The sequence below is a fragment of the Alligator mississippiensis genome, chromosome 3 (genome assembly GCF_030867095.1).
Source record: "Alligator mississippiensis isolate rAllMis1 chromosome 3, rAllMis1, whole genome shotgun sequence".
In the NCBI taxonomy this organism is placed as follows: domain Eukaryota; kingdom Metazoa; phylum Chordata; order Crocodylia; family Alligatoridae; genus Alligator; species Alligator mississippiensis.
The window spans coordinates 265,933,153-265,957,609 of record NC_081826.1 but is presented as its reverse complement, the minus strand read 5'-3'; the positions used below and the strand labels follow the sequence as shown (position 1 = coordinate 265,957,609).

Genomic DNA, 24,457 nt, shown 5'->3' with positions numbered 1-24,457 from the left:
CGCATCTAAGTATGCACCTGTTGGGAGTAAATTTTCTCCTGATGGTAGCGGGGGTATGGGAGTCAAGCCTGGGCTCCAGAGCACAGCGGGAGTTTTCCTGGCTCCAGAGCAGCTCCCTCCCAACCACATGGAGATCAGGGCCAGAGAGAGCTGTCCCAGCTCCAGGGCAGCTCCCTACCAACTGCACAGAGATCGAGGTCAGCCTTGATCTTCATGTGCCTCAGAGGGAGTTCGTCTGAAGCCACAGGGATTGGGGCATAGCCAGGCAGCAGTTGTGGCCCTATGCTGCCTGGGCTGACCAAGAGCAAATTATTCCTGGTCAGGTGTACACATGCACTTCAGTGCATTAGTTAATGCACCATTTTTCTAGTATCTTTGTGTAGTGGTACTAGCAAATGGCACATTAGACTAATTTAATGTGCAGTGATTGACGTGCACATGTAGACATTGATGCTTTATTGCACATTAGATTAGTCTAATGTGCAGTAAAGTGTCTCACATAAATGCACCCTGGATCTAGAAAAGAAAGCCTAAGTCACAGCAGTGTGTTGCATGCTTGGGTTTTTAGTGACTGCAGCTCACACCTCTGTGGTGCTTTTGCTTAAGAAGATTCAGAAGATGATTCAATGCAGATGGTGATTGATTCCCAGGGTAAACAGCTGAACACCACAAATCAGGCACAAAATGTACTGGGGGGCAGAAATGTTGGAGTTTAGACTATGAGAGCTTTTACTAATGAAATGGGTACACAATAGGGCTCCTGTTACACTGGTATAGAAAGAGTTGCAGGTGCGGGTGACAGCAAGGAAGGAGGCAAGGAGTATAAAAACATGCTAAGGGTACAAAAGAGAAGGGCATCTGCAGCCTGATTCATTTTATGCAAAATAGGTGTAGCCTACAGGCTGCTGAGTAGTTGGTCCCAATATCAACTATAATGAACCCATATGAATTGTATTTTTCAGCATGACTGACTTCAGCCCACATATCATGCTTTCAGTAGCATATATCAACCACCTGGTAAGCTAGCATTTTAGTATCACAAATTATTTCTCTTCTGTATATTACAGACTTTCAGTACTTTTATTTAGAAAGCACACAAGCATGGAACACATTGAAACTAAATGAGAAAGAGCCTTGTTATACATTCATTTTAGGTGGCTCTTAACCCCTGGATTGCCTACACATTAACTCCTGAAACTAGTTTTAAGAGCACTTTAGGCAGCTTAAGGTTATGCCACTCCAGGGCAGGTTTATCTCTGATCCATGTTATCCAGCTCATGTTACAGTAATGTGTAGCCACTCTCCACAGACGAGGGGCTGGAGTTGCAGTCCTTCAGTATCCCAGGATGTAGTGTCCCCTCCCCCAGCCTTCTGTCCTACGTAGACAAATTCTCCACACCCTGAACTCTCTAGCCTGGGGCAGGGGTGCATTCTGGCACCAAGCCAACTCCTCCTCCCATCTCCAGGGGTGTGACCTTCCCAATTCCAGGGGTACAACCCCTTGCAAACAGCCTGCAGAGCACATGCCAGCTAGCCAGGTTGCAGGGCACAGATGGGTCCACAAGTGGGGTCTAAGGGAAGAGGGGGAATATGGTAGGAGGATGGATTGGGTCCCTATGATCAGGTCAGATTTCCAGGGCAGGGGCAATAGATCTCCCAAAAGCACCTTCCCTCACTGCTTCTACCACCAGGAATCATGACCCACGCTGCCCACACCCCAATCCTAAATCCTAATTTATTTAAACATGAGACTATCTTTAATTTACTTCCTCTTTATTTCTTTAAAAAAAAATTACTTTTTATTTTTATCCTTCAGTGGCTGGCTGACTTCATTTTGATGCCCTTCCCCCACCCCATTTCCTTTCCACCTTCCATTTCATTACCTCCCTCATCCCATTAATTCTCCACCTTCCAGCTTCACATACCCGCCCTCTACCCCAACCCATCTCTCATTCACCCCCACATAGAGCAGGGATAGAGGTCTCTCCTGGCTCACTAGCCATGTGGTGGCAACTCACAGCTATAGCAACTAATCAGGCTGCTACTTACCAACCCTCTGGGCTAGGGACAGAAATTACACATAAACTGGTATAAGTGATTGCAAACCAGCTCAAAGCTGTAACACAAGAGAAGTTCTGTGCATAAACTGCTTTCAAAATGGCTGAAATCAGTTTAAGATAAACCTGGATGGATGTAATATCAGACTTAACTGATTCAGGTTATAATGGTTTATTGAACTTCTGTCCCAGGTTGCCTCCAGATTCAAGCTGTCTGCTCTAGCAGAGCAGGGAAGCATGCTCTAGCGCCTCCCACCTTCTGGCCTGCGCCACTGCAGGTACATGGCTGCATTTCTGGAATCAAAAGTGAATGTCTGTTCACTTACTTATTGGTTCAATCTATGCAGCCTAAACTAACCTGTAATGATTGAATGGATTCAGCCTCAGGCTTTTTGACTATCTGTACTTAGCCCTAGTGGCAAGTCACAGCTGTGCAGATCAGAGAAGGTTTTTAGCCTGAAGATGTGACTACTCTAAACTTATCTAGCACGGACACTGATCAATATTTGAGCAGCTCAAAATGCAACATTTGACAGGGCACTCAGAGGGGCAAGTCTTCTATATGCAAATTTTGTACTCTAAGACGCCTATCATGGACTATACTGGCAAGGTTGGGAACAGAGTGAGTGGCAATGATCCATGAAAGAAGAAGGGAAAGAAAACTTGAAAGCAGGAAAAAGATCAGTTAAAGAAATGTAGGCAGTCTTAGGGGGTAGAAGAAAAATGGACACTCAGAAAAGGGAAAGAGAAACTAAGAAGATGATAAATTGGTGAAAAAGAGGACTGGGAAAGGGCAGAGAAACAAAACAATATGGAGGGCAGAAAAAAAGGCAAGTGATTGTTCTAAGGAGACTGCAGAACTCAAAGGAGGAGGATGCATAAGGAGCCCTGGGTTCCTTTGGGAACCAGTTTGGATTTTCTGAGGCCTGAATATAGTGCCCTGCCCCTTATGCTTCCTGAGGGATATGGGTAGGAGGGTGCATATGTATTTAATAGGTAACAGGATTCCCAGAAAGGAAGAACGTTCAAATGTTTATACTTAGACTGTATTTTATCATCATGCGCTAGGGACAGATATTACACATAAACCAGTTTAAGTGATCAGAAACTGGTTTAAATCTGTAACAGAAAGATGTTCAGGGCATATAAACCAGTTTGAAAAGAGCTGAAACTGGTTTGAGATAAACCTGGTTGAATGTAGTATCAGACTCAACTGATTTGGGTTAAACCAGTTTATGCAAGGCCTGTCCCAGACCCCTTGCTGGTTTAAGTTAAACCAGACTCCCCCAGCATCCCAGCATGCTCTTTGGGCTGGGCGCGGCTCTCTGCTCTACAGCACAGCTGACCCCTCCCCTGTGCTCCCTGGCTGTAGCTCTGGCAGAGACTGCAGGCATCTGCCTGGCTTTCCCCTACCCTCCCCCGCCCCGCCCCCCCCCCCCCACTCCCTGCTGAAGCAGGAATCTTCTCAGCATTAGCTAGCAGGCCACATGCTAGTTATGGTCCATGCTGTAGCAGATGGGACAAAGGCAGAGTCAGCAGGTAGCTGGTAATGTCCCTCTGTTGTTTTCTTAATGGGCTGATAAACACCAAGTTACGGGTGATAAACACTGTGTTATCAATTTCTTGTTGGGATGATCAGGATGGGGGGGAACCCCTCCCTAATCAGAGTGTCCTGCCGGGGCCTGGCCATGCTTCCCCTTTAGCTCAGCACTGTAAAAGGGATGGGAGGGCTGCTGTAGCCTGAGCTACTGCAGGCATGTGCCAGCACTTTTTCAGTCCAGAGGGGATGTCTGGGCAATTACAGACTAATTCAGCCCAGGCAGATTATACTAAACTGCAAAGATTGAATTAATTCACTCTCAGGCTTTTTGAATGTCTGTCCCTAGCCATGATGCCCATCTACCATACTGTAAGTGCCATGCTGAATTATATAGTTAATAAAAATAGCATGTCTATTCTCACTATGCTGTGTTAACTGCACATCCAAAACACTCACAATAGCTGACATTATTGAAATACCATGTTGTGATAATGGAGTGTTGTTAGCATACTGGCCTGAGAACAGATGTCGTTCACTAAGAAAACACTTAGTGTGTCAGGATTTTGGTTTAATTTTTAGCTCTTCTTTTTCTGAAGGCACTAAGTTGCTAGTGAAAAGAGAGCTTAGCTCCTTTAAGTCACTTTTCCTAGCATGGTGTTATCAAAACAAAATACATGTATTTGATCAGGAAGTTAACTCACTGCTACCAGCCAGCAGGACTATAAATACCTTTTTATTCTTGTTATCTTAGGACTTGTCAGAACTGAAATGTGGCGCTTGTGATTTCATGAATGAAGCTGCTGCCTCACAGGCTTATGGTGGATTCTCCTGATAAAGTTTCTTTTCAGTCTTGTTCACAAAACAAAATAGTTCGCAAAAGTAAATACATTCTACTTACAGTCTATATAGCTCCTGCTGGAGTAGAGCAGCTGTAATGTTCTGTGTAATGCTCATTTTCTCTTGACTAGTCTGCTAGCTGCAAATAAACCAGAACTTCGTTAGTGCCACACCTGTCACACAGCTTCTGCATCATCAATTTATCTTCCTTCCAGGCAAGGTTAAAAGTGTAGGCTCTAGTTGGAAGATGCACACAGTGGGACCCTGCAGAACTGAGATAAAGACAGTCAGAAGGAGGTGCTGAGTCATTGGTATTCTTCTGGCTCCTCACATGCTAGCTAATTTCACAATCAGAGGGCATTTTTCACTTCATTTTCCCTTTAATTCAGACAGAAATTTTAATGTTGTTCAGTTTATCAGATGTTGTTTGAACAGTCTGTCCATATTAACACATTAAGGCCTAATGTTAGTAAAAAATCAGTGAACAAACAATGGAAAGGTTGCTATATCCCATTTACACTGCTGCTATCATCTTTTCAGTGAATCTGGTTTCCTCCCTATTGTATATGGAACTGGGGTACTGAAGAAATAGATGGTTTTTTTCACTATCTTGTGTTCCACCATTCTTCACCCTCCTCTTTCCCTGGCCATGCTGGAACAATGTCTGGCAGTAGCATCTTAGCCTGCTCTCTCCAATGCATTCATATTTTGTCCTCTTAGAAAGGTAGTTGAAATGGAATAGATACAAAATAGATTTATTCAGCAGTACAGTGGGACCCAAAGGAATCTCATCACTAAGAACTGGAGTCACAAAACTAGCAGTAGAATGATCCAGAGAGAACCTATTAAGAGATGCCTACATGCCAACTACCCCTGAAATTTCTTATAATCAAAGTATACCCAAAAACCAGCATTTTCTCATTGATGACTATTAAAAACTTTGGTTGGTTACTTTTATCTTCTCTTATGATTTCACTAATTAGCCAGATGCTCTTGGGGGCAGGTGGACATAAATCTATATTAGCCATTGGGGCTAGGGACATCATTCAAAAAGCCTCAAATTGACTCAGTCTTAACCTGGCAAGGCTAAATTGGTTTAGTCCAGAGGGGATGTCTGTGTAACCACACAGACATCCCCTCTGGACTAAAGAAATGCAGGCATATGCCTGCAGTGGCTCCAGCTAGAAGCTGTGGGGGCACTAGAACAGCTCTCCCTTCTCTTCCACAGTGTTGAGCTTATCTGGCCAGGCCCTGGCTGGATGTTCTGATTAGGGAGACCCACTCCCCCCCCCCCCCCAACGCACTGTTGATAACAGAGCATTGAGTTACACAGCAGGGAGTTGTTAGCATTTGTCAGCCCATCAGCAAGACAACAGCTTCTCTCATTAGTTCAAGCTCTTAAACAACTTTTTCCAAGGAAGGAATGGAGAGACATTACCAGCTACGTGTTGATTAGTTCCAAAAAGCCCTAAGCTGGTACTGTCCTGTCTGCCATTGTCCTGTCTCCCACAGTACAGACCATAGCCAGCATGTGGTATGCTAGCTAATACTGAGAGGTGTCTGTAAGGCAGAGAGAAGGAGGGAATCCTTGCTTGAGCAGGGACCTGGGATGGGGGGGGGGAGGGCGAGGGTGCAGGAGGAAGCCAGGCAGAAGCATCTGTAACTGCAGTATCTGCTGGAACTCCAGCCAGGGAGCAGAGGAGAGGGGCCACCCCTGCTGGGCTGGAGCAGAAAGCAGAGCCCCACCCAGGATCACAAAGCATCTGGGATGCTGGAGAACTCTGATTTAACTTAAACCAGGAAGGTGTCAGGGAGAGACATTGCGTAAACCGTTTTGACCCAAATCTGTCTCCTTGCTCAGCTGGTCTGTCCTCTGCTGCAGAGTCTGAGAGCAGCCTGGAAGCAGGCACATCTCAATGACTCCCCTCATCTTGAACTCAACAGGAACCAACTGTGGCAAATGAAGCAGTTCTGTGCTCCCCTTATCCTTCTCCTAGCCCATAGCTGACTGGGAGAGAGCAGGGAAGACAAGAGGATAATAAAGGTCTTAAAGGTAGAGTGAGAAAACATGACATTTCTCAATGGGGAGAGCATTTGGTGAGATGCTTCACATCATTCCAATTACTTCTCATTCTCTCACTCCACAAAAGAGTGAAGGAAATGCCTCCTACCACCTCAGTTATTAATGGAAAGTGATGCTGCCTGGAAATGGCAAAGGAAGACCAGTCCTCCTATGTTTTCTACACAGAGGTACCAGCCAGTTAGCTTTCTGCCCCCAAAAGACTCCTGAAAACAAGGGAAAGGAACTAATTTGGGAGTGAGGAATTGGAGGCATTATAAACTTACAGATGTTTACCTGACCCTAAAAATGATGAGGATTCAGTAACCAAAACAGTTATAATAAAGATAATGTGGGCTCTACCTTAATGCATGCAACAACCTGCAACAGCTAACCGCTCAGCCAACCTACTGACTTTTTAGAGAATTGTTCAAAAAAAAAAAAAAAAAAGGAATTGTTAGAAACTACCTGGCGCCTCAGCACAGCAGTAGCCTCAGCATATAAATGTTTCCCTGGCAGGATGCTGCACTCCACTTAATTGCATATGCCTGTTTGGAACTAGCACATCAGAAGTACAATATGTTCCTAGAACTTGCTGGAATAAACAATGTTCAGGAGCCCCCCTCTGGAGTGTAGTCGATAAAGGACTGTCTGTTGCCAGTGCATGTGATTTACCAGATATTTCACCTACAAAACTCAGTGATCCAAATAATGAACCTAGACCATGTGAATATTACAGCACTTCTTGAAAGGCTCTGAATCCAAACAATGTGTGGGTTACAACTCTCAATAGAAGGGTTTCATTATTCTTGACTAGCCAAGTGTCTTTAGCTAAATATATATATATAATGCAAAAGATAGTGCTAAAAGAAATTGTATTTTTAGAATATTTGCATAAAAGAGCACATCTATGTGGAAATTGAAACTGTGAAAGAAAGACTGTGTAATGGGATGAGGTATTAGACTACTAAGAAATGTGGCTATTTTATTTTATTTATTTATTTTATTGTGGGTATTTTTAAATAGAGAGTATAACATATTTCCATACAAAATAATAAAGCTAGGAGGGAAAAAACACAGCTCATGGGATCTGCCCATTTAATAGATGAAAGTTTCAATCCTGTCAAAAGCAGGGGAGGTGAACTTCTGCTATTGAGTCCTGGGGGCAGAGCTTTTGTTAATGAAAGATAGATGAAAACTCTCTTCTTTTCTTTTAGGATTAGCTCTCAGGAGCCCTGGCTCTAATTTCTGACATTTAGTAGGCCATAATTTCTCTTGGGACACATATCCTTTAACAAAATGAAAGGCATGCTACACCACAACTTTATAACTGAACCATACATTGGGTGATAACCCCCTGCCAGCAGGCTAAAATGTGCTCTAAGAGTCCTACTAAGAATTAGCATCCAATTTGGCATATGTACTTGTACCATGTTAGACTATCTATCTGAACTCTTTCCACTTTCTCTACATCCTTCCTTTAGTGGGGGGGCCCAAACTGGACATAACTCACCAGTGCCATATAGAGGGGAAACTTGCTGAGGGTGTACTCCATCCCATCTTCCAGGTTATCATAGGCAGTGGAAGGGGGGGAGCGGCTAATGAGGCTTACCCCCCCCACCCCAAGCGGGGCAGCAGTAGGGCTACAAGGCAGCCAGGCTGCGGGCTTTTGGTGCAGCAGGGGTGAGGAGGGAGTATGCTGGGGCTGGGGCTGGGGCTGGGGCTGGGGCTGGGGCTGGGGCTAGGAAAGGGGCAGGTGCTGCATAGCTGGCAGGGCTCAGGACTGAGCTGCAAGTGGATTGTCAGGGGGGCACAGCTCCTGCTGCTACCCACACCCTGGAAGGCACGGGGGGCATATGCCCCCGGATCTGTGTGGGGCAGGGTAGGGCAGGCTGCCTCTTTAGGCTGGAACCAGGGCTGCACTGAGCTGTTCTAGGTTGAGGGGACAGGGCGGGGTGGACTGGGAAGAGCCAAGTGCAGCCTCCACTCCAGCCCCCAGTGGCGCCATGCCCTGCCCCATGCCAATCCGGGGGGACATGCCCCCTCATGTGCTCCTGGGATACATGCAGCAGCAGAAGCCATCACCCATCCCCATGACCCTGGGAGAGCAATGACAACTCAGGGTGGGATAGGCACGGGGGCCCTAGAGGTTCCATACCCTCCAGCCTGGCAGCACAGCTGAGGCTGGCCCCACTCCGGACCCTGGCTCCAGGCCACCCGGGTGGTGCGGGGCCAGGGCTAGTGTAGGGAGGCAGTCAGGGTCAATGCTGGGCTAGGGGGTGGTGGATTCATCAGTGCAGAGGGTGCTGACACCAGGCAGTGATACTGGGCATGGGGGAAGGGGCGGCCGCATGGGTGCAGTGGTTCTTGACCTTGGCCCCGTCTCCGATCACAATCCTGGGCCCGGCTCAGCTCAGCTCCCCCCCCATCCCTGCCCAGTCCCAGGCTCACTCCCTCCCCCACTCCCATACCCCTTTTCCCTCCCCCTACAGACTGTCCTGCTTGTGGGGGGGGGGTAAGGTACACCTGTGTACACATGCTCAGTACCCAAAATGTTTTTTCTCCCTCTGCCTATGCAGGTCATTGATGAAGATAATGCAGCCAGGAACCTGAAGAGGCACTTTGCTTTTCTGTCCATTCAGTGGGAAACATAGTGCACCTCCAGAGGCAGATCCTATTTCATCTTGCAGAATATCAGGGTCTCCTGTTCTTTCTAATGGACAGTCTTATGGCATTTCTAGAGATAGATCCTGCTTCATCCAGGAAGTGATTACCTCTCAGTTCAGTCAATGCAGAGTTTTAACCTGTACATAAAACTGTCTTGTTGTGATTCATCTTGCTCTTGACAACATAAAAAGAAGATTTCATAGATTTCATAGACATTAGGGCTGGAAGGGACCTCGGAAGATCATCGAGTCCAGCCCCCTGCCCCAGGGGTAGGAAATCAGCTGGGGTCATAGGATCCCAGCAAGATAAGCATCCAAATTTCTCTTGAAGGTGTTCAAAGTAGATGCTTGAACCACGTCTGATGGCAGGCTATTCCAGACCTTGGGGGCTCGGACAGTAAAGAAATGCTTCCTTATGTCCAGCCTGAAATGGTCTTGCAGGAGTTTATAACTGTTCAACCTTGTCATCCCTTGGGGCACTCTGGTGAACAATCATTCCCCCAGATCCGGGTGAACACCCCTGATAAACTTATAGGTGGCCATCAGATTTCTTTTCCAGGCTGAAGAGTCCCATAGCTCTCAGCCTGTCATTGTAAGCTCTGTTTTCCTGACCACTGATCATGCGCGTGGCTCTTCTCTGGATTCTCTCAAGCTTCTCCACATCCTTTTTGAATTGTGGAGTCCAAAACTAGATGCAGTACTCCAGCTGTGGCTTCACCAAGGCTGAGTACAACGGGATGTTGAACAATATAGGTCCAAGGGCAGAGTCTTGAGGGACCCCACTGGTCACAGGGCACCATGACGATTGACTTCCATCAACCACCACCCTCTGGGTCTGACCACAGAGCCAATTCCCCAGCCAGCAGATCATGGTGGACCCGAGGCCGAGTTAGCCAATTTTGCCAAGAGGTGATCATGGGAAACCAGATCAAAGGCTTTTTTGAAGTCAAGATATACGACATCAATCTTCTCTCCCTTGTCCAGGTGATAGGTCACCTGGTCATAAAAGGAAATAAGATTGGTCAAGCAAGACCTACCTGCAACAAACCCATGCTGGCTATCCCTCAGGATGTTGCCATCGGCCAGTCTGTTAAGAATGGCCTCTGATAATCTTTTCTAAGACTTTTCCCAGGATAGAGGTCAGGCTGATGGGCCTGTAGTTTGCCAGATCCACTTTCCTCCCTTTCTTGAAGATAGGTACCACATTGGCCTTCTTCCAATCTTTGGGCACTTCACCAGCGCACCAGGAGTTCTTGAAGATCCATGCGAGGGGCTGAGCTATGATGCTAACCAGCTCCTTAAGTATCTTGGGGTGTAGATTGTCAGCGCCAGCTGACTTGAAGGTGTCCAGCCTCTCAAGGTGTTCCTTCACAAGGTCAGCATTGATGGAGGAAAAAAAATCTCCCTCACCCAGGCCTCCCTGTCCCGTAATGGGCAGGGGCATCCCGTGGGACTGATGAAAAACCGATGCAAAGTACCCACTTAATAGGCTGGCTTCATATAATAAGATGTCTTCATATAATCAGGACTTGAGAGAATACATATCAACCTAAATCAGTGAGCCTGCAGCCTGACTTCAGTATGAAATAAATCTTCTTTATTCCCCATAAATAGCACAGTGGTTGCAGAACTTCTCCACAACATGGGAAATCTAGTCTTCTCAGAAGTTTGAATGCAGTGGCCTAACCACGAAACTAGTCTGAGAGCATCTTTTGCTCCTTCCTGTTGAAGTATGCCTATTGGGCAGCCAAGGCAGCAAACAATGAACAGCCTGGTTCTCTGTCCTAGAGAGCTAGATACTGACTGACCTTGGAATACAGGACCCCTGAGTTCTGGCCCCTACCTGCTGTTTATACATGTTACCCAATGCATCACTTACACCAATCTGGAGTAACACTGTATAAGTAACAGCATTATTCTGAATTACTTGTCAATTAAAAGAGTGTCCAATGGAATGGCATCAGTGCACGCAAAAGGAGACTGGTCTGCATTGAACAGCATAATTTGAAAACAAATTTCTTACCAAACATTTGTGTGTCTGCTTCAGCCTTCTGAGTGACATGGACGTGTAATAAAGTGTGTCACAAAAAGAATGATTCCAGGAGAGATGAGGCTGGCATTCCATAAGGTAGAGTGAAGTAGTGAGAATGGAAAGTCAGAAACTACCACCAATCCATCAGGCTTTCTTTTCACTCCCTCACACAGGTCCACACTTCATTTTAAAGATTCTAACAGATAGTTCCTGTATAGATGGGGACTGTCACTAGTAGCTTTCCAAACTGTACAGTATTCCAGTCCTGTGGGGAGTGAATTTCAAGCAGGTGGAGCACAATATGAAGAATCCTGCTCTGTGTACACAATGCGGTCAACACATTTTATCCAATAATTATTTAATTAAAAAATCATGACCATCATTGGGAATAGGGGCCAGGATCCTAGAACCAATTTTTTCTAAGGCAGAGCCCCTCTCACTGGGCCACAGAGTCAGGCTTCTACAAGCTTGTGACCCTTTTGCTCCCATGAACTCCTTTTGACTGCCCCATTGGCCAGCTTCAGTAGGAGAGGTATACAGAGTGCTCAGGTCTGCTTCTAGTAATCAGAGCATTGTCCTAGAACTGGGGACTTCAGGGTCAAATTTTCTCAGGTTAACGTAAGCTAGGAACGTTGTGTGCTGGGCAAGGCAGTCCTAACCATTGCTACTGGTCTTAACCAGAAAACTACTTTGGTTTGGGGGTTTTTTTCCAGCTACAGTGTTGGAGGACTTGAACAAATCTGTAAAATGAAATTGGATCACAATGGCATATAATTGGTGATTGTCTTATACTGTTTGCCTGTATACATGGTAGGTCATGTTTAGACAGGGCAAAAGTGGAGATGCATAAAGAATGCAGGCATTCAGTGGAATTTAGGCAGTAGAACCATGTTTAATAGTAGGGGCCACTTAGTCGTCTTCGTGGAGAAATAAGGTCTAGTACTGTGTTTGCACACCTTGAAGACAATAGAATTTAGTAGCTGCCTTTATGAAGACATTTGTATGCAATGCTTGATGCCACCAAATATAATGAAAAGGAATATTATCCTATTCTGAGAGAGGTTCTGACAGAACAAGGAACAGCAGTCTCATGTTGCAGCAAGGGAAGTTTAGGTTAAATATTAGAAAGAATTTTCTCACTAGGATCATAGGCAACACATAGCGGCGGCACAAGGGGGCACGTGCCCCCCCGAGATTTGCTGCCACCAAAGCCACTGCCAGCTTCTGCAGGCGGTCACTGCACCTCACTCCCTCTGCCAACATGTTTGCTGGTGGCCATGGGCATCCCACTCACTACCGCTGACCACACGGATGGCAGCTGCGGGTGGTCCCTGCTTGCCACCCCCACTTGCTGCCAACACCACTGCAGCTGCCTATGGGTGGTCCCCGCTCAGCCCGTCCTCACCACTGACATCACCGCGACCACCTAAGAGCAGTTCCCACTCACCACCACCGCACCTCTGCTGCTGCCACCACTGCCGCCGCCTGTGGTCAGTTGCCTTGGCCTCCTAGCCTCCAGGGGCATGCGTTGTTCATGACTAAGAGGGTAGTAAAACACTGGGACAGGTTACCCAGAGAGGTGGCAAAGGCTCCATTCTTGTGGGGTTTCAAATCCTGCCTAGACAAAGCTTTGCCTGCGATGATCTAATTGGGGCTGGTCCTGCTTTGAGCAGGGGGTTGTACTAGATGACCTCCTGAGGTCCCTTCCAACCCTCATGTTCTGTGATTCTGATTCTAAGGTCTGTAATAGTCCAAATTAGTATATTAACACTATTGTAATTTTTAGTGTTTTCAGCTATTTATGTAGAATGCCATACAATTTATGTAAAAGAAAATAGTGTTGCTTTAGTCAGCATTCCAGCAGCACTCTTATGCTACAAGAAATATAGCTGAAAGGAAGCATGGGGAAATCAAGACTTGTGTCCATCACAGAAATTAATGAATCATTGAACCTCTGCATTAACCTGCCTCTCTGGTGTCTGTGTATTGTAAACATTCAAGCATTCTGCAGATTGCTTGCTTACTATGCAACTAGAATGTGACAAATTTACAGGGTAAATTACTATTGATATACAGTAGATCATTTAGACTGAACAAGAATTGCTGTATTCAGCTCACTGAAAACTTCAGCTTTGCCTTTTCATGTCTTCAATCTTTTTGAGGCTAAAGTTCTTTGTAAGGACATTACTATGTGTTTTGGTTCAGTTAGAAGTCTCTGTCATTAAACAAGGTTATATATTGAAATGAAGGGAATTTTTATGTTTTTAAATAGACCTTTACGTTAACTTTTGTGGAGAGCTGTGGGGAAAAAAAATCTGTAGAAGCCGTTAGTTGAAATGTGTGCCAAAAGGAAAACAGAATGGCAATAGCCCTATTAAATTATTTTGAAACCATTTTTCCTATTGATGTGAGATTGCAATGGGCAGAGGGTGGGGAAGGAATTTGTACTGGCTACTTTAAGGGCCTTGCATACATTCACTTTCAAGAGCTGCAAATCATGAGGATGTTGTGATGTATTAAAATTAGTACCCTTTAAGGTGGTATCACACATTCACACATTGCAGTGGTTGCAAATCATTAGAATGTAATCTAACTTTAATACTGCACAGGTTTTAACACATACCAAATGTCCCATGCAAAAGGCTCTTTTTGAAGTTAGTACATGTTAGGAGATAACCCTTACATAAAAGGAAACAACTATGCAGTACCACAAAGGCACTTACCACATGCAAAATGCTTGTACATGTATCTGCTTGCCTTTTAACTTCACCCAATAAGTGTTAAGTTGAACATGTGACACCACATTTCTACACTACAAAGGATCTGTAAACAAAAGTAGACCATACAGCATGTGAAATTTTGAATGGGGTCAGTTTCTTGTCCATTATCAAGGACAAGAACTGTTGACTACCATTAAAATAAGAAGCATGAGACACAAACCAGTTAGATTATCAGAGGATATTAATTCACTAGATATTATTGTATTGGAATTTTAGATGCATCGTTTCTAAAGCACTAGAAGGAAAAATAACATTTTGTTTTAGAATAACAGGTTTTTCTAATTCTTAAGTCCTAAGATTCCTCTTTTGGTATTTGGGTATATAAGCCAGTAAAACAAAACTAAAACATTTTTGTTAGTTTAAAAAGATGATATTTCTTTATATTATCTTTATCCAAGGTTTCATCCTTGTCTGGAAAGAAATGACTGCATTTTGCTCTTTGAATGCCAACTAACTTTTTCAGTCTATGTTTTACTTTTAAAGTAGCTTCAGTTTTCTACTGAAATATGCAATACTAATGGCTCTCAACTCACAGTTAACCAAAACCAAGATTTAATATTATTAATGAGCTGGCATTGCATGATGTTAAGGCACTCCATTTTCAAGGTTACAATGGTGACCATTGTACCTCTGTGAAAAGCATTAATCATATTCTGATTAACCAGAAATTCCAAAGAACTCAGCATGATTCCAAAGGTAAATGTTTTACCAAAACTAATTTATAGTGTCCTATTTCTGGAGTGATGGTATCTATAAATAGAATATAATTATCAATAACACTGTAACCCCTCCAGATTTCTTTACTTCTACTACCTGATGATTATACACTACATAAAATAACCATTTGGAGCTTGCTTTCAAAAATATTCAGTAGAGTGTCTGCTTTAATGTGGGAAACAAGTGTAGAAGATTAATTAGAACACTACACAGATCCTGATCCTTATGCCCACTTTCACTTCTTGCTTAATCTGCAAAGCAATCCTAAGAGCCACCTAATCAGCCCCTTGAAAATTGCCAGGTATTATAAAATCCTTATGTGGCTAGCACTCCAGAAGTATATCTTGTACAATGGTCTCAGTGGTCGCAGTGCAGGTGGGGAATGGCTGGGCTATCTCCAGCTGTTCTAACAGACTCTTGACAGCTGTATGAAGATGTCAGGTTGCTCTGACTTACTCCATGGCCATGTCTCCACAAACAATGGCTGAAGGGAAAAAAGATCCAGGTGGGGTAGGGGAGGCTGGGAACAGCACCTGGGCTGGCCCCAGCAGCCTTACCTGAGGTCCTGGGGGACTCTCAGGATCCAGTAACAGAGTGCATGGAGCCTGGTTGGCAGCTGGAACATAGCTGTGGCTAGCCAGGCTCCAGTTTTGGGCAGCATGGCGAGCACCTGTATGTGCAATGCGTGTAGTTTGTGGCGCTACAAACTGGTCTGTGGTGACACAAATCACACATGCATGCTTGTTGGGATGCCCCCACGAGCGCATCCAGACATGCGAGTACATGCACGTGCAGCAACTCAAATAGAAGTGGTGCAAATTTGAGATGGGGCTTTTTGCCTCAATGCATGTGCCTGGACATGCACTTTGGTGTGGGGCAAATTGTGCCACTTGGGGCACAGTAACCCTGCCTGGCTCCTCCTGGATCTGCAGCCAGGGGGAGCTAGAGCCTAGGACCAGCACCTGTGCTGTCCCCAGCAGTATGAAAAGCTTCCCTGTCCTGGCCCCATCAGTATAAAAAGCCACCCTGGCAAGTAGCTCGGGGCTACTCGCTCTCAGGAGCTTCTGGGGTCTGGCCAGTTGGTACCTGGAGACACTGCCCCTTGTGCCAGCTGAACTGCTGAAGCAGCCCTGAGAGTTCCCTGCACCCTTGACCCACTGCAGCAGTCTGGCAGTGGGGGCTGCTGCCTGGCTATGACCTGTTGAGCAGCTGCCAGACCTGGATGGGGACTGCACAGCCAGTAGAGACATCTGCCCCTCTGGGCCAGCTGCCAGTGGGCTGTGGCTGCACAGATGGCCTTTGTGTGGCATTACTGCCATGTGTGCCCTTGCCCAGCCATCTGGGCAGCTATCACCCAGAAGATATTCCCAGTGTAGTGGTTTGCTTTGAACTGTCCAAGCATGTCCTCCTGACTCTTCTGCCTGGGTCCTGTCACTTGCCTCCCTAGCAGGAATTTTGGTGTACCCTATTTGAAAACTGAAAAATCCCAGATAAAAAAAATCCCAAAGTCACTCTGTAAAATACCCCCAAATCCATGTCCCTCCACAGTTAAAACAAAAGATCACTATATATATAGAGAGAGAGACAGAGACAGCAATCAGTTGAGCAATATTTTATTGATATATCTACAGTGTTAAAGCAATGTGGAAGCCAACCAGTGTCGCTATCATCATAATAAAATGAATTCTAAATACCTATATGTTTTGCTATTTGCCTTTGGTTTTCTTACCATAGAGCAGTTAGAGCTCCCTGTGACCCCCTCATTAACCAGGATGTGGGGACAGCTGCCCCTGTAACCACAGCTCCTACCAGCAGGTCTAATCCTGTCTAGCAGCTGGGCACATGGAGCGTGTGCTGGGGGGATGTGGGGTTTGCAGGAGGGGAGTTGGAAGTGGAGTGAGGGATGTGGGTGGCTGTGGAGGGATGTGGGAGATCATGGGGTGTGTTGGTAGGTATGGGTGGATTGTGGAGGGACTGTGCAGGGGGGTTGCTCAGGAGGGGTGGGTTCCCTGCCCCCCACAGGGCGCAGACTCCCTGCACAGTTCACGGACTGCCCCCCCACAGGGGCTACAGCCCCCCAACAGGGGCCACAGCCCCTCCAACAGGAGCCACATGGCTCCCTCAGGGGCTACTCCCCCAGAGGGCCACATGCCCCACCCCCACTTGCTTCCCCAGTCCTCCAGATTGCTGCCCCACCTGGCCCCATCCCCCACTGGCTCCTGCAGCTCTCCCTGATGACTGCTTCACCTGGCCCCACCCCCTGCTTGCAGCCCCAGCCCCTCCGATGGCTATCCTCCCAGCCCCAGCCTCCCAGCACTTAAAAAAAAAAAAAGCCTCGCACTCACTGGCAGTAGCAGCTGCTGTGGGGGCCACTGGGGCCTCACGGCAGAGCCCTGCCATGCAGCACAGGGCAGCAGGGCCCAGCCCTGGCCACTTGGCACCCACACTGCCACTGCCCCATCATGCGGGTGCAGCCAGGGTTGGCAAGGCGCTGCGTGGCTCCATGCACTGTTGGGCATCTGGGGCCACTGTGACTGTCACTGGGCTCTGCACTGTGTGGGGGGGGGCTCTGCCACGAGGCGCCAGTGACCCTGACAGCAGCTGCTACTGCCAGTGAGTGCGGGGCTTTTTTTTTTTTTAATTCCTGGGATGCTATGGCTGGGTGGGGCAGCGATTGGGAGAGGCTCAGGCTGCAGGCAGGGCATGGGGCCGGGAGGGGTCAGCAGTTGGGGGACCTCGAGGGCAGGTGGGGGATGGGGCTGGGTGGGGCAGCAATTAGGGGGCTAAGGGAGGGGGCAGGGGATGGGGCCAGGCAGGGCAGAAATTGGGGGGTTAGGGGAGCAGGCGAGGTTGGCAGGGGTGCCCCCATAGTCCCCTCCCCCCTCCTTCAGGCCCCTGACTTCCTACTTACTGGCAGGAGCTGGGGTCCAGCTCCCTGCAGCTGGCAGGCAGCATGTTTCAGCACTGAGTTGAGGGCCAGCCATAGAGACGCTATGGCAGGCTACCAGAGCAGCTCTGTGGAGCAGTGTTTCTCAACTCATGGTATGTGTGACCCTGGGGTTACACAAAACACAAGCAGGGGGTACGCAGGTGCTGTGTTTTGGTTTTGGTTCTAGCCGCTGCCCCTCCTGCTGTGTCTGGTGCACCAGAGCTTTCATTCCCCAGTGTCAGCATGCTGGGAGATAGTGAGGGAGGCCCCGTGCAGACTGCTTTGCCCTGGGTCATGGTGAAAAAAGTGGGACTTGGCTCGCGGCAGCAAACCAGAAGTGCCGCAGTGGGAGTTCTGGTTTCGTTTTTACCATGTCAATCGGCAGGGGGTACCAAAGGTTGAGAACCACCGCTGTGGAGGACCAAACCTCCAGTTGCCTCAGGGCATGGTCTGGGACCATGCCCTGCCCCTCTTTTTTCCTCCTCGTTTTTTTTTGACCCCTGGATATCCAGGGCTTTAATTTTGATCCCGCAGTGCAAATTTGCAGTGCAGGGAATGCTTTTGGTTCCCGCAGGTACCTCTTGCAGCATCTCAAAGGGCTTTGAGATGCTGCAAGACACACCGTGTGCGCTCGTGTGGATGTACCCCATGGGTCCAAGCTGGTGTAGACTGGCATCTGGACCTAGAGGCTACACAGTTGTTCTGTCTTTGTACAGATCCATTAATCTTACCTTGCCCTGAACACATCAGAACAAGAGGATGTTCCTATTCTCTCTCTTCCATGGTAGCCACTGAATTAGAGCTATTATAGAGCTATTTAAGTCTATATTTCCTAACCAGGGCCATTCGTTATAATGGGACCAAATCCATTGATTGACCATTCATCACCAATCTACAAATAATAGGAAAAGAAAATATCCTGGCAAACAATAAAGGCTGATTTCATGCTGCCTGAACATTGGGAAGACAGCCAGATTGTCACATAATCACAGACAAATAATCTCTGAAACAATGAACTGAAAGTAAGTTTTCTGGATAAGAAAACTTCTTTAGACCAAGGGCTACAATTGAATGTACTGTGAGGAAATCTTTGAAGCTTTGCTGATAAATTAATTCCTAATCCTGAAAGCTGGAACATAACGTGAATAATCTGCTATCTTTAGAGCAGTGATTAAATTTTTGCTGTAATGTTAAAATGCAGCTTTATTTTGTGTTGGGAAAGTATATCAGCTACTCATCAGGAATTCAAGAAGAAATGCTGCTGGTAGAAATCCTCCCCCCTCCCCGAAAATCTCCCAAATCATGCCTTGTTATCATTTGGGAGATTGCAGATGATACTTGTTTTTTTCATAAATGTTCACTCCCATCTTTATTTAAACATTTTAGCCAAAATGTCAGTATCGGTTTTGTCCTTATTTGCCTTATTGTAATTCTGTATGAAACTGATTTGGGAGAAATTTGCTTTGATCTCTCTCTCTCTTTTTTTTTTAAGGTCAACTCAAATCAAAACATACTCTTGGGATAATGCCCAGGTTATTTTGGTCGGTAACAAATGTGACATGGAGGATGAACGGATAATCCCTACTGAGAGAGGCAAACATTTAGCAGAGCAACTTGGTAAGAAAAGATATGACAAGAGAGCTTTGTGATCATTTGTACCATTGCACAAAATACTGGCACTAATTGCTACAATGATTTTACTGAAAGGTTCAGGAAAAGTGCATCCATCTGCCATTGTAAGGAAATGCAGCAATAGTATGTGTCATGCACCATCTTCATAAGAACAAGGGATTTAATCTTCTAAAGCTCTAAAAGGATTAGAGAAAAGAGAGGCCTTGTTTCTCATATATATACCATTCTGAGACTGATGTATCCAAAGGAAAACCTGTCTTCTTCCACCAGCCACCCGTAACTACTTTATAGGTGCTCACAAGCTAACTGTAATTTTTCTGGGGCAGGGTGTTAAAATTGGTAATTTTTTTATCTCTTCTTTTAATCCTACTAATATCATTTCTTGAATACAGCCAAAAGACTTGTTTATCTAAAAATCCCACATAAAGTACTTCGCAAAAGGGATAAACCTCACAGCTCATACGTATGTTAAAGGAAAACGAAGCCAGTTCAAGAATCACCATGAACCTTTTTCCAGAATTTGAACTGAAACTGTTTACATATTCTGGAATTTGGATTATTATTTACAATGTATACAGCCTGAGCCAGGAGTTTCCTCCAACTCCCATTACATTGTTTCACATTTACACTGGCATAAATGAAATCTGGTTCACAGACCCTGCCTCTTGGAAAGTACAGTTATCCACATGGATAATTATTTGCAGCATTTAGCATCTCTGTCCTTTACAATTCTGCCAATCAGTGGAAGTACTTTCTTGCCACAATAAATGCTATTTTTGTTGTGATTCTGACCAAACTGAAATGAAGAAATAGTAATCTCACAAGAATCTGATCTTGTAAGTTTTCATACCCATCTTTGCAGATTTCACAGGTCCTGCTATTTGGACAAGCATCCATATATTCAAGTCATATACTTTTTGCCGGTCATTAAAACTTACTCTGGCAAGCACCCTCTTTAATTCTAGTGAACAAGTAACTATCTTTAGCTTGTCTTTTTTTCTTTAGATGAGTACCAAGGGAAAGGATGATTATAATATTATAATAGCATTTATACCCAGGTTTGTCAGGGTGGTCCAACCCCAAACTGTTTATTGTTTGATGATGCTACCTGAATTTTAACTTCCTGTCATAACCACTCTCCCTTTTGAAAAACACTTTGCTACTAGCTATTTGTCTTGGTGACTTATTTAATAGCATTACCATGATCTTGCTTTCCTCATACTTATCCACCTGAAGTACATCTCCAAAACAGCCACACAAGCAATGACCATAAACCAGTTCTTGAAAGACTGACAAAAAGGAGGCTTTGCCCAAACAGCTGCTGCCATCTAGTAGAATGGATTATGGTTGGACAGATTGCCTCAGTAGTTGAGAACTGACTTTTTTTTATACTTTGTTTTCTATAAAAACAAGTTGTTGCTATAACAACTACTTTGGCATGTGATACTTTTTCTGACAGAAATACATTTTCATCAACATGACCTATTCTTTCCTCGTAATGCCTATTCATGTTAATAGGAAACTGTATTGATTGGAACAGAGGACCCAAAATTGGTGCGCCAAAAAACCATATATATTCCTTAATTTGTTGAGAGGAACAAATGACATTAAAAAGTCTGGCACTTTCTGAAGGTGCGATTTCTGTTCTAAAACGTTTTATATTTTTAAGTCACACAGAAATCTTTTTCCTCCCTTAAAATGGTTTTTATGTAGAAAAAATAAAATAATGATTTGGCAGGTTATCATCAAGGCCAGGAATTTAGCAAGAGTTGAAGAGAGCTTGCACATTTGTATAAATCACAAGAGTTTTCAGTTATAATACCTAAGGCTACCAAAAAAAGGTCTGTGCTGGAAAGCCAACTTCATGATCTCCCAGTCTCTGTACTTAAAATTAGGCCTAGATTATCATGAAAGGCATGTCCCACTTTTTTCTACCAAGACAGCTTTCTCTGAAGCATCTGATTCTAGCTGCTGTCCAAGACAGAATACTAGACTGAATAGGCTGTGGGTCTGATGCTGCAAGGCAATTCCTACACTCCAGTAATATACTGCACACATCCTGCTAAACAGCCTGAAGGAGAATGGCAAGGAGGAAAAAGTAGGATGAATTTCCCTGGATTCACTGGGTATCTTGAAGGGCTATGTGAAACAGAAAATAGAAACTGTAGTTTAAGGCCAAGCGCAGATGTTACACTTTTTCTGGTTTAGGTGGTCTGAAACCAGTCTATACCCATAACAGAACAAAAGTTTGGAGCATATAGACTGGTTTAAAAATTGTGGAATCTGGCCTAAGATAGATCTGGATGGATGTAGAATCAAACTAAATGGATTCAGGTTAAATCGGTCTGTCAAACTTCAGTACCAGATCCCCTCCCAACTCAAGATAGACCTGGGATAGAATCATAGAATCATAAATAAAGTAGGGCTGGAAGGGACCTCAGGAGGGCATCTGGTTCAACCCCCTCCTCAAAGCAGGGCCTTCCCCAACTAGATCATCCCAACCAAGGCTTTGTCTAGTCAGGTCTTAAAAACCTCTAAGGATAGAGAGTCCACAACCTCTCTGGGTAGTCTGTTAGCAGCTTCCCCACTAACTTTCCCTCACAGGGTGGCTCACCAGCCTCGGCCATGCTCAGCAGCTCCAAGCTGTCAGCCACAGGTGTGGGAGGGTGGAGGGAAGGAAGGGTGCATCTGTAGCTCAGGAATTTTCTATCTTTATACAATGTTCCTAGGTAGGAATGGGTGGGCTCTGTGGGAGTAGAAAGGGCCCTGCAGGGCTCTGGCAGGCTGTACACAGTGATTCCTGCAGTCATGCTTGGCACCTGCTGCCACTGCCTGTATTTTGCCAGGGCTTAGGGAGCCTGATCCTTCTTTCTGCAGGGTCCCCCCCTTTCTCTGCTACAGGTATGGGGCTGCAGATTCCTGCCTCCAGGGGAAGGAGGGGAGGACTCCAGTTCTGCTCCCTGGAGCTGTGCTAGCTCACACAGGACCAGAGCTGGGCATAGCTGAGCAGGCACAGGCGCAGGCAAGAGGCATGGCACCTAGGTGGCAGAGGGGAGGCTGTCCTGGCCTGAGCCAGCAAAGCTGGGGGGCATTGTGGGGCATGATCTTTACCCCTGCCTGCAGCCTGGCTGACCAGTCCTGCCCCCCATGAATAGCCAGTTGTTAGCAGTGCAGGTGAGGGAGAAGGGGGGACAGAGGCCCTGCCCCAGCCTCATCCCCACAACAGCTGGGGCCAGGGGCCTCCATGGTTAGGGCTTCTCTTCTGCAGCTGCCCTTATACAGAGTGCTCCTGTCCCCAGTGCCTGGCACTGGCTGCTTCTACAGACCTGGGCCATCACTATCCCTGATCAGCTATTGGGCACACACCCCCTGGCTCTGACAGCCACTATGAGCTGAGTTGTAGCTGTAGCTGAGCTGTAGCTACCCTGTACCCAACCCTGGGCTTCCAGGGGTAGCTTTGGAGGGGTGTTGCCATGGTGACCCCCTCTGGGGCTTTCCTGGGGGCCTGGGGCTGGATGAGAGAGAGGTTCCACAGTGGCAGCTGGGGGTTTGGGACATTTGCCTGATAGTCAGGGAAGGCCAGCACTCAGCTGCGCTCCAGCAGGCTGGGAGGTGTGCAAGAGTGCTTCCCTCCTTCTGACCTCCATCAGTGCAGGCATCTGTATGCCTCCCCCACCAAAGAGCAAAAATGTTTCATTAGCTCCCCATCCAATCTATGCAGTTTAGAGAAACCTATGTCGATTAGATTGATTCTGCCTTGGGCTTTTTGAATGTCTGTGCTTAGCTTAGATGAAGAGACTTGATCTGTCATTCTGATTCTGCCAATGTCCTGTTGTTTCACCTTTGGAAATCATATACAGTCCAAATTTTTAAAAAGTCCCGGTGTCTAGTTGGAAAGGAGTTTATTTTTAAGACCTCATGAATTGTATTTTTGTCTTTAAGGTTTTATTATTTCATCTGTTTATTTTTAAATGGTCCAAGGACATGTTTTCACGTGCTTGGTGGGGGAGGGAGGACACTTTAAAGTGGCTCTAATTAAAGGGCCTGCAGGAGCTCATGTATTCAGTGTCCTATGTTTCAAAATGGCAGCGGGGGCACTTTAACTAAAACTCGTTCAATAAGCTTTAGTTAAAGTGCCCCATCTCAATTTTGAAGTGTGGGGATGCTGAATACATGAGATGTGGAGACTGCTAGAGCTCACTAATTAGCACGCACCAACAGACTCCAGGGCTAGGGACAGGCATTCAAAAAGCCTGAGCCTGAATTGATTCAGTCATTGCAGATTCGTCTAACCTGGCTAGGCTAAACCAGTTTATAACCACCCAGACATCCCCTTTGGACTGAAAAAGTTCTGGCACATGCCTGCAGTGGCTCAGGCTAGAAGCCGGGGGGTGCTAGAGCAGCCCTCCCTTCCCTCCCATAGTGCTGAGCTGAGGGGGAGTGGCCAGACCCCGGCAGAATGTTGTGATTTGGGAGGAGTTCCCTCCATTCTGTCCAGCCCAGGAGGGATTTGAAAACAGTGTATATCAGTCCTAACTCAGTGTTTATCACTCCATTAAGAAAACAACAGAGGGACATTACCAGCTACCCATTGATTCTGCCTTTGTCCTGTCTGCCACAGCACAGAGCATAGCCAGTATGTGGTCTAATAGCTAATGCTGAGAGGTGTCTGTTTAAGGCAGAGGGGATGGGGATTCCCTTCTTCAGCAAGGAGTGGTGAGGGGGAGTGGGGAAGCAGGGGGAAGCCAGGCAGATGCCTGCAGCCTCTGCCATAGCTGCAGCCAGGGAGCAGAGGGGAGGGGCCAGCTCTGCTATGGATCAGAGAGCCCCGTCCAGCCCAGAGAGCATGCTGTAATGCTGGGGGAGTCTGATTTAACTTAAACCAGCAGCAAGCTGTAATTACAGTGTGCCAGAGCAGTGTCCCAGCATGTATACAGGCACCCTAAGAGCTGGCAGATGAGATGCATGGTTACCCTCTGACTACATAAATGCAATATACATGTGTGATACACAAGAACAAATAAAGCATTTTTACTCTAACAAGCTATTTTATTTCAAGCTATGACTTGGAATGAACAATACACAGGTTCATTATGAGCTAGATTTTCAAAAGGACTGTGAAGAGACAGTGGTAATAAACAAAAGACTTCTGGCAGGAGAAAGGTCTGAAAAAGAAAAAGGCGAAGGAACAGGAGGAGAGCGGGGATT

General features: G+C 46.1%; 1 protein-coding gene across 3 annotated transcripts in view; it reads left to right on the top strand.

The window, feature by feature from the left end:
- RAB3C (RAB3C, member RAS oncogene family) overlaps positions 1-24,457 on the top strand; it is a 314,561-nt gene that overhangs the window by 254,054 nt on the left and 36,050 nt on the right. For all 3 annotated transcript variants that reach the window (XM_059725156.1, XM_059725155.1, XM_006272456.3), the window contains one exon: positions 19,110-19,234. In XM_059725156.1, the coding sequence (XP_059581139.1) occupies positions 19,110-19,234 (125 nt within the window). The remainder of the gene's footprint in view (positions 1-19,109; positions 19,235-24,457) is intronic.